We start from the raw sequence: 14291 nt of genomic DNA, 5'->3' as shown, positions 1-14291 counted from the left end.
TCTCTCCGTTGATGCCAGAGCTCCCTGATTCAGTTGTCTAGCTAACCTGCTTGTTAATCTAGCTAGCCAACTTCTTCCAGAGGATCCATCTCTGCCTCCAAAGCACTGAGATTGCCAGCCCAGCATTTAAAGTGTGCTGTGGAGCCACACTACAATCCCCGATGATCACACAGTCAGTGCTTTACCTGAGGGGTCTCCTCAGCCCAGGTAACAGGGCTTTTGCTGTCCAGACTAACCTCCAATTCACAATCCTCCTGCCTCACCTTCCTAAGTAGATGGACATATAGACATCAGTCACCCATTCCCACAGCTCACAGATGCTCTGTTTTGATATGAGTTCCAATATAGCATTCCAAATTCACATATACTCTTAAATCAACTTTATCCAATATATACATGATGTGAATATTAATGAAATATCCTAATGAGATACAACACAAATCTACACCACGGCAGAGTCACAGAAAAACTACAGTTAGGATGTGGGCAACGGGCTGTCGACTTCTTGGCATTGTTCTCTGTTGGAAATCTAATCTGGGCCCCAAAATGAATACAAGATGCTGGAGCTCTTGGAACCTTGCATCTCTTCCCAGTTTGCAGCTGCCAACAACTGGAATGCCAGAGGCTAGGAATCTTAGAAATCTCCATCTACATAAAATAGGGCAAACATTACAATCAAGGTGAAGAAAAAAGTTCACCATATCACACCATAACAACCTGGTATCTCTAATTCTTCTTTTATATTCAGTGGTTACCTTAAAAATAGAAAGTGTCACATGACATGTGGCCAACATCAAAGGCTAGAAGCCTACCCAAAGTACTTCCCTCAACTTGCCTGGTTTTTTTTTTTTTCCAAATCAAATTTCTCTGAAACCAGGGAAACACAAAGCTACATTCTCTAAAAAGAAAAATACTGTGGTTACTTCCTGTGAAGATGAACAGCTGACCACTGAGGAGAAGGCTCGGTGGAGAAAGTGTTTGCCACACAAGCCTAAGGAACTGAGTTTGATTCCCCCAAAACATATGTTTAAAGAAAAACAAACAAAATGGTGTACCGCCATACCTATAATCCGAGCGCCAGGGAGACAGAGCTGGGAGAATCCCTAGGGACTGCTGGCCAGCCAGTCTAGCCGAATCAGCAAGCCTGCGGTTCAGTGCAACGCTGTCTCAAAAGACAAGGTGGGAAGCCACTGAGAAAGACACCCAATGACTATCTCTGGCCTTCACACACACACACACACACACACACACACACACACACACACACAGCTGAATCACCCAAGCAAAAATTTCACAATAAGCAAAACTTTCCAAGGTATTATTTTAAAATTACTTCATTTGCTGCCAGCCAGGAAAGCTAACCACCAAGGCTGCACTTATACAATCTATTTGGGTCACCAGGGTCCTTCAATTCAACCAGAACATAAAACTGTCGAAATCTAATGGTAACAACATTAACAAAATCAAGCGCGGGGCTGTGTTTGTTTACAAGCACTAGCTTCAAATAAAATTTACACCTAGAAAAGCACAAAGACAACGTGTCCTTAAATTTCCCCTAAGTTCCCTCATTCTACACTTCTCCTTCCTCTTCTTGGAGAGGAGAATGGGATGCCAAATTAACAGTCAGAAGGCTCAGAACAGTTAGTTCCCGGAGGGTGCAAGAATTTACAATGCACTCTTGGCAGGGAGCTTGGTGGGCACACACACACACACACACACACACACACACACACACACACACACACACATCAATGCTCAGAGGAAGCTTTCAAAAAATGTAACCAAAGTTTTAAGGTCTCATTTAGGCCTAAGGGCAGCCCTCTCCAATTCACTGTAAAGCACAGCTCCATTCTCCAAACCCAGAGTTTCCTATAACGCTCCAAAAGGAAAGCGCACAGATTCTGGACCCCCCCCCCCCCTCAGTACTGCCGCCTCTCACGTGGAAGGCAGGCCAGCCCATGTGAATCCAAATGCCACCACATCAGTTTTGTGACAGATCCACTGGGAGCATCCGACTGTGATCCAGGGCCCTCCAGGCCGCGGGAAGAGAAACATACATGCAATCTTCGGGGCCCTCCTACTTCCGTTCTCAAAACAGAAATGCTGGCTCGGCCCCGCACCTCTTCCAAAAGCCTCCACGGAAAGCAGAGCAGACCGCGGCGGTCAAGGGTGGCTAGAATAGGTGGTTCAAAGCCCCCCTCCCCAGCCCCTCCGTCGAATCCTCCGCCAACGCTTCCCTGGGGGCCCCTGCCCCCTCCTCCCAGGCCGAGGGCCGCTGAGAAGCGGGAAGAGGAACTAAGTGACCCGCAAGGATGCCCAGAAAGCTGGCGCGCAGAGGGGGTGGGGAGGTGGGCGCCGACGCGCGGCGGAAGGAAGGGGAGAGGAAGAGCGCCAGAGAGGGACGCGACGGTCGCGATGCGGCGGTGCCCGGGCTCCGGGAGAGGCGGCGGCGAGCCAAGGCTGAAGAGGCGACGTCCCCTCTCGGCCACGCCTCGGACTGCGGGCGAGAGGCTGCAGCCCGGCCCGTCGGAAGGCGCGGACTGAGGGCCCGCGGTGCTCCCGGAGCCGGCTGGTGTTCCCGGGGTCGGCGGTGCACCCAGGATCTGAGGGTGTACCCGGGAGCCGACGATGCACCCGGGGGCGGTGGGTGCTGCCGGGGGGCTGGTGGGTGCTCCCGGGGTCAGTCGGTGCTCCCGCAGCCAGCGGGTACTACCGTGGCCAGCCAGCAAAGGCTCCCCGGGTGGACGAGCGATCCCGGGGTCAGCGGCCGCTCCCCAAGACCCGCTCTCACGCCCCGCCGCCGGGACAGGCGGCTCCGGGAGGCACCGGGCGACACGGCGGGTTACCTGAAGCGGGGCGAGTCCTTCAGACACTCCTCGAAATCCACCGTCATCTTCATCTTGCCTCTGCCTGGCCTCGCAGGCGACGCCGGAGGAGCCGCGGGAGCTGCGGGAGCGGGAGAGCGGAGGCACCGGGGATCCGGGCGGCGTCGGCGAGCGCTCGGCCGCCTCTAGCGCTGCGCGGAGCTGCGGAGGGCGCCGCGCACCCTGGGCATAGCAGCCGCGGAGACTGCAACGGCTCGGCAGGCCCAGGCCGCCTCTTCCTCCGCCCCAGCTGAGAGCCGGCCGGGGAAAACGCCCCGGAGTGACAGCCGCGGCCAGCCAGCCACCGAGCCGCGGCCACGGGAGGGGCTTCCGGCAGCACCGCCCGCGGGAGGTGCACGGCCGCCGCGACAGCCAACCGCGGCGCGCGGGTGTCGTTAGGCGGGATGCACGGGTTGCTAGGAGGCCGGCCACGCAGGCGCCCTGGGAAGGAAGGAAGTCACGTGGCCTGCCTTGCTCTCACCCCCGCCCCCTCCACCACCGCCGCCGCCGCCCCCCACCCCTCCCTCGGGTCTAAAAGGAAGATGTACTCCTTAACGCAGCTTTGGCAGCAATCTGTAGAGGTCTGGGAGCAGAAACTATAACAAGGAAGAGACTAGACTAAGCCTTTCAGTTTAGAGAAACTGAGGCCAGGAGAGGCGTGAGGGCGGGCACCTTTGATAACCTTTCGCCTTTTTGGTCCACGCTAAATAATTTGGAAATTGCGCCTTGCATCTTTCCATATTACACTTTTTCATATAATCAGGGACCGTTTCCTGGAAGTACAATGTCTAAACTATATTCAAATCACCCTTAAAAGTATAGGTGTATCTGTAAAAATGCATAGGTTGGATGTTTTAACCCAGTGGCTATGAACACCTGGAGGCAACTTCTAGACTTATCTCCTAGCTTTCCCACGTTACACAGCCAGCGCTGATCTGATAAGAACTGTCCAGTTGACACGGTGTCACACAGTAAACATCCAGTAACTGTTGGCTGTCATAATTGCATTACTGTCTTCTTTACAGGTCAGTCAAAGGTCAAGCCTCAGCCGGCTCACTTTTGCTATCTGAAGTCTATATAACCTTTAACCATTTGCCTGTGTTAGAAAGTGATGGTGTGCTAGCTTTCATAACCTCCAGTTACACCTTGATCTCTTCCTACACTCAGAAAGTACCAGCATAATTCTGAAACTTTTCAATGAACACACAAGCATTGTATATGTTTCTTCTTTCATTAGAAGTTTTATTTCTTTTTTTTTTTAATTGAATTATATATCTCTATGATCTGCAGAGGTCTCCTTGATCTACATAGTCCTGTTGATAGCTATAAATTACTGATTGTTAAACGTTCAGTGCCCTCAAATATATCAACTGGTCAGACTAATCTTTTCGGGAATTGTAATTTTACTGAGAATTAGCCGTTTATGCTACATTTGATTGCATTGATGATTTATGGCAAATACAGTAAGTTACCGTGTCAATGTTTCATCATCCTGTTGCAAGACCCTTAAAAGTGGTATTTGGAGGGTCAAATTAAAATTCAGCTGCACAAGATCTGAAGTATGAGGCTAGCCTGGGCTACATAGTAACATCCTGTCTCAAAAAAACATAGACATAGTAACAAAAACCCTATGATACTGGCACAAAACAAGACAGACAGAGCAGTGGAATAGCACGAAACCCAGAATGAAAACCACACACCTACACTCCCAAATCTTTGACAGAGATGTCAAAAACATACTGGGGTAAAATGATCACAGCCTCTTCAACGAGCAGTGCTGAGGAACCTGGACATCTACATATAAAATAACGACAGTAGGTCTGGAGCGATATCCATAAGCTGCTTACCACACAATTACAAGGACCTGTATTTGGATCCCCAGCACCCATGTGAAAAGCTGAATATGGTGGTGTGTGCTGTCATCCTAGGGCTGGTGGGTGGAGAAAGGCTGGACTGGGGAGCTCCAGGCTCGGTGATAACTTATCTCCAAATATACGATGAGGAGCAGATGGGAAGACATCCAACATTTACCTCTAGCACACAGGCATGAACACACACATGAGCACAGACACGTGCATGTACCACACACATTCCCCAGAAAGCTTCTACATGGCATTTTTTTTTTATTTTTAAAAATTAAAGAAAATCAGCAAAGTAAAGAGACATCTTATAGAATGGAAATACTTTTGTCAATTATACATGACAGCATTAATATCTAGAATCTATAACAAGAAGGGGGGACCTCGAGGGTCAGCAGAATGGTTCAACAGAAAAGGCTCTTGCCACCAAACCTGAGCACAATCCTGGATCCCACAGTGGAAAGAAAGCACCAGTTACCAAGGCTGTGTGTGCTCTGACCTGCACACATGCTGTCGAAAGTTCATGTCCCTATTCACACACTCTTGTGCATTACACACACACACACACACACACACACACACACACACACACACACTAATTTGTATTTCCTTTTTAATGTATGTGTGCTTGTCTTGTAAGTGTATACCGCCTGTGTTCTGGTATCCTCAATGGCCAAATAAGAGTGTCAGATTCACCAAAGCTGGAGTTACAGGCAGTTGTGGGCAACTTGATGTAGGTCCTCTGAAAAAACAAGTGCTCTTAAGCATTGAACCATCTCTTTAGCCCCAACATACACACACATACACACACACACACACACACACACACACACACACTTTAAAAAAAAAGAAATGTAAATTTTAATTAAAGGGGGGGAAAAAACTCCAAAAATTAAACACAATTTTTTTAAGTTCTATTAATACACAGGATAATGGATCAAATAGACATTACTCAAAGGGAGAAATAAAATGAAAAAAAAAAGTGCTCAGTAGCCTTAGTCATCAAGCAAATGCGAATCAAAACTGCACTGAGATTACTTTTCACTGGAGTCAGAATGGTGATCAACAAAACCAACCACACCAGGTGTGGTGGCTCACAGCTTAAATCCCAGCACTCAGCAGACTGATCTTTGTGAGATGGAGGCCAGGCTGGTCTACAGAGTGAGTTCCAGGACAGCCAGGGCTACACAGAGAAACCTGTCTCAAACAAAAACAAAAAAAAAAAAAAAAAAAAAAGAAAGAAAGGAGGGAGGGAAGGAAAGAAAGAAGGAAGGAAGGAAGGAAGGAAGGAAGGAAGGAAGGAAGGAAGGAAGGAAGGAAGGAAGGAAGGAAGGAAAAACCAACTGAACAAATGCTACTAAGGGTCTGGAAAGAGAAGAAGCCTCATACACCACTGGTGGGAATGTAAACTTGGTGCAGTCACCATAGAAGTCATTCTGGGGGTCCTCAAATACTAAGTTAGAGCTGTCATATGACTGTAAAATGATATGATATACCTACACCACTCCAAGGCATACATACGAAAGAGTCTACGTGAGCACACCACAGAGGGACCTGCACACCCATGTTTCCTGAGGCACTGCTTCACGCAGCCAAGATAAGGGAACCAGCCTCGAGGTCTGTGAACAGATGAATAGAGGGTAAGGAGGAAATGATGATATTTGCCTGTCAATGGATTCGGGACCTGAGATCACTATATTTAAAACGAAGCTAGACTGTATCTATCACCTTATACAATAACTAACTCTAAATGAATCAAAGACCTCAATGTGAAACCTGAAACCATTAGAGGAAAACATAGGCAGTACCTACATAATATAGGTGTAGACAAGGGGGACTTCACTAAACAAAAAAAAAAAAAAAAAAAGTTTGCACAGCTAGGGAAAAAAAATCAAGTAGCGAGGAAACCCACAAATAGGAGCAAATCTTTGCCATCTGTCAGCTATGCATCTGACAGAGGATTAATATCCAGACCATATGAAGGACTCAAAAAACAAAGAATTAAGAAAACAAACACCCCAATTTAAAAAACGTAGACTATGGTTCTGAACAGAGAATTCTCAAAGGAAGAAATAAAAATGGTTAAGAAATATTCCGAAAAAAATATTCATCAGCCTTAGCAATCAGGGAAATGCAAATCAAAATAAACTTTGAGATTTGATCTTACCCCAGTCGGAATGGCTAAGATCAACAAAACAACAACCAATGTAGGGAAGGATATGGAGAAAGGAGAACTCTGACTCACGTTGGGGAGTTTGCAAACCTGTGCAAGCCACTCTGGGAATCAGTGTGGAGAACTCTCAAAAAGCTTAAAATAAATCTACCATATGCCCAGCTGTAACATCCTTGGCTTATGCCCAAAGGACTCGACATCCTACTCTGCAGAGACTTACTCAGGGTATATGAAATAATCAGATTCATAAGGACAAATACAATATTTTCTTTCGTAGGCAGAATCTACATTTAAATTTTTATATGTTCATGTAACTGTTCCTAGATATTGTATATGAAGGGGGCACAGTAGAGAAACCACAAAAATGGCCACTCCGTGATTAGGGGGAAAATATCCAGAGGCATCTGGAAGAGTCCAGAGCAAAGAGAAAGCAGCAGAGTGGACATGGCCAGGGCTATCTGCAAGAGAGGGGAGAATGGGAGAGGAAGAGGAAACCTCGAAGGTTTCTGGGAAGAGAGAAGCCTGTGAGGTGCAACAGGCCTGGGAGTTTAGGGTAGGTGCGGAGGTGAGAGGAACCTGGACGAATGCATCCAGGTGGTGAAATGCAGAACGGGTACTTGTAAACGGGAGCTGGGGGAGCCTGGGAGCTAGCATGGACTTTGATATGCTGACAGCTGCCACAGGTATGTCAATGGGGAACTACATGTCCCTATTTGCCAGAGGTGAGGGAAATGATTCCTTACGGTGGACAGATGGGAACCTGTTTCACAAGTACTGGAGGAATGCTGACTTTTGTCTAACCACCTGAAATCCTATAGTCCTGCTGGGGGTGAGTCAAGACTTGTCATTTCTGGATATATATATGTGTGTGTGTGTGTGTGTGTGTGTGTGTGTGTGTGTGTGTGTGCTTCCTGAAACCGAGCTAATGGCATCTGGAAAGAGGGGCTGTCGGTTGAGTTACCTCCTTCAGATTGCCCTATGGGTGAGTCTGTGAGGCATCTTCTTGACCAATGATTGATGTGGGAGGGTCCAGCCCACTGTGGGTGGTGCCACCCCTAAGCAGGTGGTCCTGGGTTGTGTAAGAAAGCCAGCTGAGCAAGCCCTGGACAGCAAGCCAGTGAGCCAAGGTTCTCTCTTCTCTCTGCTTCAGTTCCTGCCTCCAGGTTCTTGCCTTGGCTTCCTTTAACGGGGGTGGGGGGTGGGGGAAGTGGGGTTCAACCTGTAAGCCGCATGGCCCCTTTCCTCCCTAAGTTGCTCTTGCTCATGGAGTTCTATCACAAGCACAGAATGCAAGCTGGGCAGGTATGGGTTCCAGAGAGTGGGCTCCTCCTGTGTCAGCCACGGCCGTATTGTTTTGCTGAGGACTGTGGAAGTGTATGGAACTTTGGAATGGAAAAGCCATTAGTGCTCAAAGCTTAATGAGCCATTCTATGGGACCTTGAAAGATAAGTAGTGTTGAGAAAAATGCAGGTGAGAGAAACACTCAGCTGTGAGTTTCAGAGGGAAATAGAGAGCCTAGCAGGACTGTTTATATGATACATTGTAATTAAGAATCTGTGGTTTCTGATCAGCTGTGATTACAAGAGACCAGCACTGCTGGGACAACTGATGCTGGTTAGGGGGAGCTGAAAAATCAGCTGTGCCTAATAAGGAACTAGCATCCCGAGGCGAAAATCTTCTGGGAAGTATTTCTTCTGGGAAGTATTTCCTCAGGGTCAGCATACAGCAGCTGTGTTCCAGAGGAGGCAAGGCAGATGCAAGGCACCTCACGCTTGCAGCCGAACTTGATAATAGGTAAGGGTCTCCTATGTGGTACTGATTTTGGAGACATAAGATCCGCAGTATTGAAGGGTGGGTAGAGAGCAGCTGAAGCTTGGCACTGAGGCCAGGAGGCCGGTGATCGAGGTGCAACCTTAGCTGTAGTGGAGATGCTCAGCATTTTGGAGATGTCAGGATGGTGGGGTGATCGCCAAGGACATCCACAAGTGTGCAGTGGAGTAAGCCTAACCTATGGGACAAACCACATGTGCTGTGGCTGGCAAAGTTAGAGAGGCAGAGCTGCCCGAGTCAGTCAACTGAAGCCCAGAAGATCTTGGATGAGTTCCAGACATTAGACACTTCGCTGTTTATGTTGTTTTACTTGGGTTTTGTTTGTATTTAATTGTAATTGTGCCTTGGTTCTCCTCACTTAGAATAAGAAAGTGGAAGTAAGTTATTTTTTATTTTGCAAAAGACCAAAGTTGAGAGACTTTAAATTTTTAAAGCGTTTGAATTATTTTAAAGATGGTGGGACTTTTAAAGTTATACTGTGTTTGTATTGTATTAATACGATATTAATATTAATATGACATCTTGGGCCAGGAGGTGGTGACACACACCTTTAATCCTAGCACTCAGGAGGCAGAGCCAGGTGGATCTCTGTGAGTTCGAGGACAGCCTGGGCTACAGAGTGAGTTCCAGGAACAGAGAAACCCTGTCTCAAAAAACCAAAAAAAAAAAAAAAAAAAAAAAAAACATCTTGGGAATAAACAAGAAAGGAAAGGTTACAGTTTCATAGTAAAGTGTTTATGTGTCAAGCTGACAAGAGGACAATTGTGATGGTTAAATTTTTTGTCAAGTTAATATAAGCTAGAGTCATTTGAAAGATGGAATGTGAATTGAAGAATCACCTACATCAGATTGACCTGTAGGCAAATCTGTGGGACATTTTCTTGATTAAATATTGAAGCGGTAGGACCCAGCCCATTGTGGGCAGTGCCACCCTTAGGCAGGTGGTCCTGTACCTGTAAGCCAAATAAACCCTTTTCTAAGTTGCTTTTTGGTCATATGTTTATCACAGCAACAGAGATCCAAACTAGGACAACATGTAACATGAAAGCAGGAGGAACTGGGAGCAGAGCGGAGTCAAGAATCGGGGGAATGAAGAATGGCAACAGGTGTGGTGTTTAGGTGAATAAGAACAAATGATACATACATGAAAATGTCACAATGAAACTCACTACTTTTGTATGTGGGAGAGAGAGAGAGATTTCAACTGCACAATACCACAAATGCAAATAATTCAGCTAATTAGCAAATGAACATCTTTTTCTGTACAAGGTTAAATTTGCATATGCCCAGTTATTGAGAATATTGTCACAATTTTTTTTCTTTGCACTATGATCATGCCAGCATTTTGAGGTATCAACAGTAAGAAATGTCCCAAATTAAGAGATGTTAAAAATGGGGTAAGGTAGGAGCAGTAGAGCTGAGATTAAAAGAAACTCAATATTATTATCCTCATAATAATGGAAAGTGAGGCCCCCAAGTAGTGTTTTTTGTTTTTGGTCTTTGGGGGGCTTGCCACCCAGCTCCCAAATAAATATACATGGAGATGAATTCTTACTTATGAATGCCCAGCCTTAGCTTGACTTGTTTCTAGCCAGCTTTCCTTAACTTTAAATTATCCCATTTATCTTTCACCTCTGGGCTTTTATCTCTCTCTATTCCTGTACATCTTTCTTTGTTTCTTACTGGGTGGCTTGCTGTGTAGCTGGGTGGCTGGCCCCTCATGTCCTCCTCCTTCTCTTCTTGCTCCTTCATCCCAGAGTTCTCCCCCTATATCTTCTCTCTGCCTGCCAGCTCTGCCTATCCTTTCTCCTGCCTGGCTATTGGTCATTCAGTTCTTTATTAGACCATCAGATATTTTAGACAGGCAACGTATCACAGCTTCACAGAGTTAAACAAATGCAACATAAACAAAAGTAACACACCTTAAGATAATATTCCCCAACACCTGAGATATAAAAATAACATTCCAGGTGACTCAGACCAAGCACAAGCTCCATGATGCCAAACTCTTAACTACAGGCTGCCCGCCCTTCCCTGGAGAATTTGCTTAGCACTGTGGCTGTCTGCTTCTGCAGTATCATAGGGGAGGACAGAGCAGTATGACACCTGTCTAGCATTCACCGGGCCCCTTGTAAGACACCCGTCACCACCACGACCACCAATAAAAGCACATGGCTCAAATTTCATCTCCTTAGGAGTCTTTTCTCTTTTCTTTCCAAGACACCATTAAAGTTAGTCACCAGGCCCAGTCCACACGATACCAAAATGTAAGTTGGCGAATATGATGATACATGATTGTAACCCAAGAACATGGGATCCTGAAGCAGGCGGATCATGAGTTTGAGGCCAACCTGGGCTGCATAGAGAGTCCCAGGATAGCCTGGGTTGTATTATGAGGTCCTGTACCCCTCCCCCAAAATCAATATGATAATAACAAAAACAATAATAATAAAAGGATGTAAATAGTCAAACATTAAACCTTTCCCAAATGTATTCATCTAGACTGCCTCAGTCTTTTTCTCTGCCAACCCTCTAGAACCCTGAACACTGTAGCTTTCTTTCCTTTCCCAGAATGCCCCTGGTTTCCTTTGAAGGAACTTTTTACTATGAACCTGCTTGAGGAGAGGTTGTTTACTCTTTCCTGGTATGTTCCTGGTTCCAGATGTGTTGGCAGCAAGAGTCTGACACTTGTTAACTTACAGTTTATATCCCCTCTTCATGCAAGAATTTCCTATTGGAGAATGTGTCATCCAAACATAACCCCATCTTGCGTTCCTCATTGCTGTCAGCCTCCAATTCCCTAGTGACTCATTGCCTTTGCTTAGCTGGTTGCATTGTTATTTATGTAAAGAAGATGGGTTACGATGGAAGGGATTGTGGTCAGATACTGGAACTGGGAAGCACAAGACTCCAGGTACCTCTGGGGACTATTTTTTTTCTTTCCTAGGGTCTGTATTCTCTCTCTCACACACCCCACCTCTCTTTCTGTGGTGATATTTTGTATATGCTCTAACAAATAAAGCCTGCCTGATGATCAGAGGGCAAAGGCAGCCACTAGTTAGCCATAGAGGCCAGGCAGTGGGGGCACACACCTTTAATCCCAGCACTTGGGATCTCATGTCTTTGCTCCCAGTACTTGGGAGGCACACAAGCCTTTAATCCCAGCACTAGGAAGGTTGAGACAGGAAATAATATGGCTGGGTGGAGAAAGGAAGATAAGGTGGGGGTGAGGAGAGAGAAAAAGGAACTCAGCCCCTTTCAGGCTGAGGATTGGGTAGAGGTTAAGAAGTCTCTCTAGAGGCTGGCTCCTTTACTGATCTTTCAGCATTTACCCTGATATCTGGCTCTGGGTTTTTAATACTAAGACGAATAAGAATTTGTGCTATATCTGGCTCCCAACGTGGAGCACAAATTCACGGACAAGCTGCTTGCCTGTGACTTTGTAGCCACTGGCTCAGCCTGGAGTTACATGAGGCCAGCTAGAGTTTTCTTTCCTTCCCCCAGCCCTCTGAGGGAATCTGGGATTTTGTTTTTGTTTTTGTTTTTTTGTTTTGTTTTGTTTTGTTTTTCTGTTGTAGCCTCTCTGCAGCAGGCTACACAGGTTTTGGGGCTCCAAAAGCCACAGGAGTTAAGCTGCTTTTGCCCGTTCCCCTGTGCAGACAGCTGGCTCTCTGGCTTCTTCCCTCTCCTGGCAGGTTGTGGCTTTCCCTGGACCCCCTCCTCGGCCTGCTGCCACACTAGGTAGCTGCCTCACTTTACCGTCATCTGAATCGTCATCGTCAGCAGATTTGGTGAGTCAATTGGGAGTCTTAAAAAGGGGGAATTAGTTTTTTTAAAAAAGAAAAAAGACAGTTTTTTTCCCACATTAAAAAATGGGAAACGTTATTACAATGGAAGGAGTTATGTATGTTAATACGCTGGATGGTTTGAAAATGGAGAAATTAAATGAGGGGATAATTAATTTAGATGGGATTTATGTAATGTCAATTATAAATATTATTTGTTGGTCAGTATGAGTGCCAAGATAAAAGATTTAGGAAAAACTTGTTAAAACAGATCATAGAGATACTCAGACCCAGACAGAGGAATTTAAAGGAGAACCAATCTCAGCATTGCATTATAAGGTTAGAGAGGAACAGCGTAAGGCTTTCAAACAGCCAACCTTAATTTATCCAGTAATCTTACAGGAACTGCCAAATGATACATATCCCCCAGACTGTGTAAGAGATGAATGGACTCCTGTGCAAATGTTAGATTTGAGGAGATTCAAGGAAGGGATAATCTCATATGGTATGCACTCACCGTTGGTGAAGCAGATCTTAAACTCGTGGGTCAACTTGTTTGGAGAGCTTTGGTTACAGCAGTTTTGGAGGCTGGTCCCCAATTACAATGGAGGAACTAGTGTAAAGATGAGGCTAAGACCATTGAGCAACGAAGTAGGGCTATAGGCATGGAAATCTCCTAAGACCAACATCTTGGAGAGGGACATTATGGTAATGTAGATAGGCAATCTTTATATGATGACCACACCCTGGCTTTATGCCATGCAGCAGCCTTGAATGCTTGGGACAGAACTGAAGAAGTAGGAAAGAAAATTGAGTCTTTTACTAAAGTTATGCAGGGCCCAAAAGAAACCTTCACTGATTTCTTACAAAGATGGAATTCAGCATTAAATTGAATGATACAAAATTCAGAAGCTAGACAAATAATAATTGAACCTCTGGCTTTTGAAAATGCTAATGTAAAATGCAAAAGGGTAATTGGGCCATTAAGGCAAGATCAGTACTCTTGAAGGAATGGATCCGAGATACAATCAATATTGAATCTCATAACCATGATGTTGCTTAGATAAGAGAGGTAGTCCCCAGAGGTTTGAAGGAAAATGGAAATGTCAAGTGTTTCAATTGCAGTAAACAAGGTCACCTAAAAAGGGACTATAAACAGGGCGTTCCTAGAAACAATGTTTTTGCTAAAAATAATCCTAACAGAACAGCCCTCACTTCTGGATTATGCAGAAGGTGTAGCAAAGGCAGGTATTGGACTAATGAATATAGATCAACAAGGGACAGACAGACAAGGTAGCCCTTTGCCATCACAAAACGCATTTGGGGGCCTCTCTCAGGACCCCATGTCAAATTTAGTTCAGTCATTTCCTGTCATTGTGGAGGAAACTCTTTCCCAGAGCAATTAAAAAACCTAATGCCTATTGTAAGAAACCATACTGCTCTGGAAGATAGAAGAGCTATAGAAGAGAGAACAAAAAATTCAGAAGAAACCATAAAGCAAGTACTATAAATAGTAGATTTGAACAAGAAAGACCTTTTGATTAGAAGAGATGACAGTTCATCAAAGAGTGTGGCCATTCAATCTAAACTAACCCATAAAACTAACAAATGCTTTTCATTTGATCAGACATAGCTTGCCAAAAGGGAAACTCCCCAAAGTTAGGGTTGGGAAAGGGTTTTGTTTTTATCTTTTCAGAAAAATATATTCAACCATCTTGAAGAATTTAAAGACCTTCAAACAAATAAGCATCCAAAGAAGAGGGGAGAACTACCTAGGAAA

The 14291-nt window shown here is 45.4% G+C and overlaps 1 protein-coding gene across 1 annotated transcript in view; it reads right to left on the bottom strand.

The window, feature by feature from the left end:
* Acap2 (ArfGAP with coiled-coil, ankyrin repeat and PH domains 2) overlaps positions 1–3150 on the bottom strand; it is a 121989-nt gene extending 118839 nt beyond the window's left edge. Inside the window, 1 exon segment of the mRNA XM_028894098.2 lies at positions 2847–3150. Coding sequence (XP_028749931.1) covers positions 2847–2899 — 53 coding nt within the window. The 5' untranslated portion in view covers positions 2900–3150.
* Positions 3151–14291: the final 11141 nt, after the last annotated feature.

The sequence above is a fragment of the Peromyscus leucopus genome, chromosome 12 (genome assembly GCF_004664715.2).
Source record: "Peromyscus leucopus breed LL Stock chromosome 12, UCI_PerLeu_2.1, whole genome shotgun sequence".
In the NCBI taxonomy this organism is placed as follows: Eukaryota; Metazoa; Chordata; class Mammalia; order Rodentia; family Cricetidae; genus Peromyscus; species Peromyscus leucopus.
Note: the sequence above shows the minus strand (reverse complement) of the source record. Positions and strands in the feature narration are given on the sequence as shown.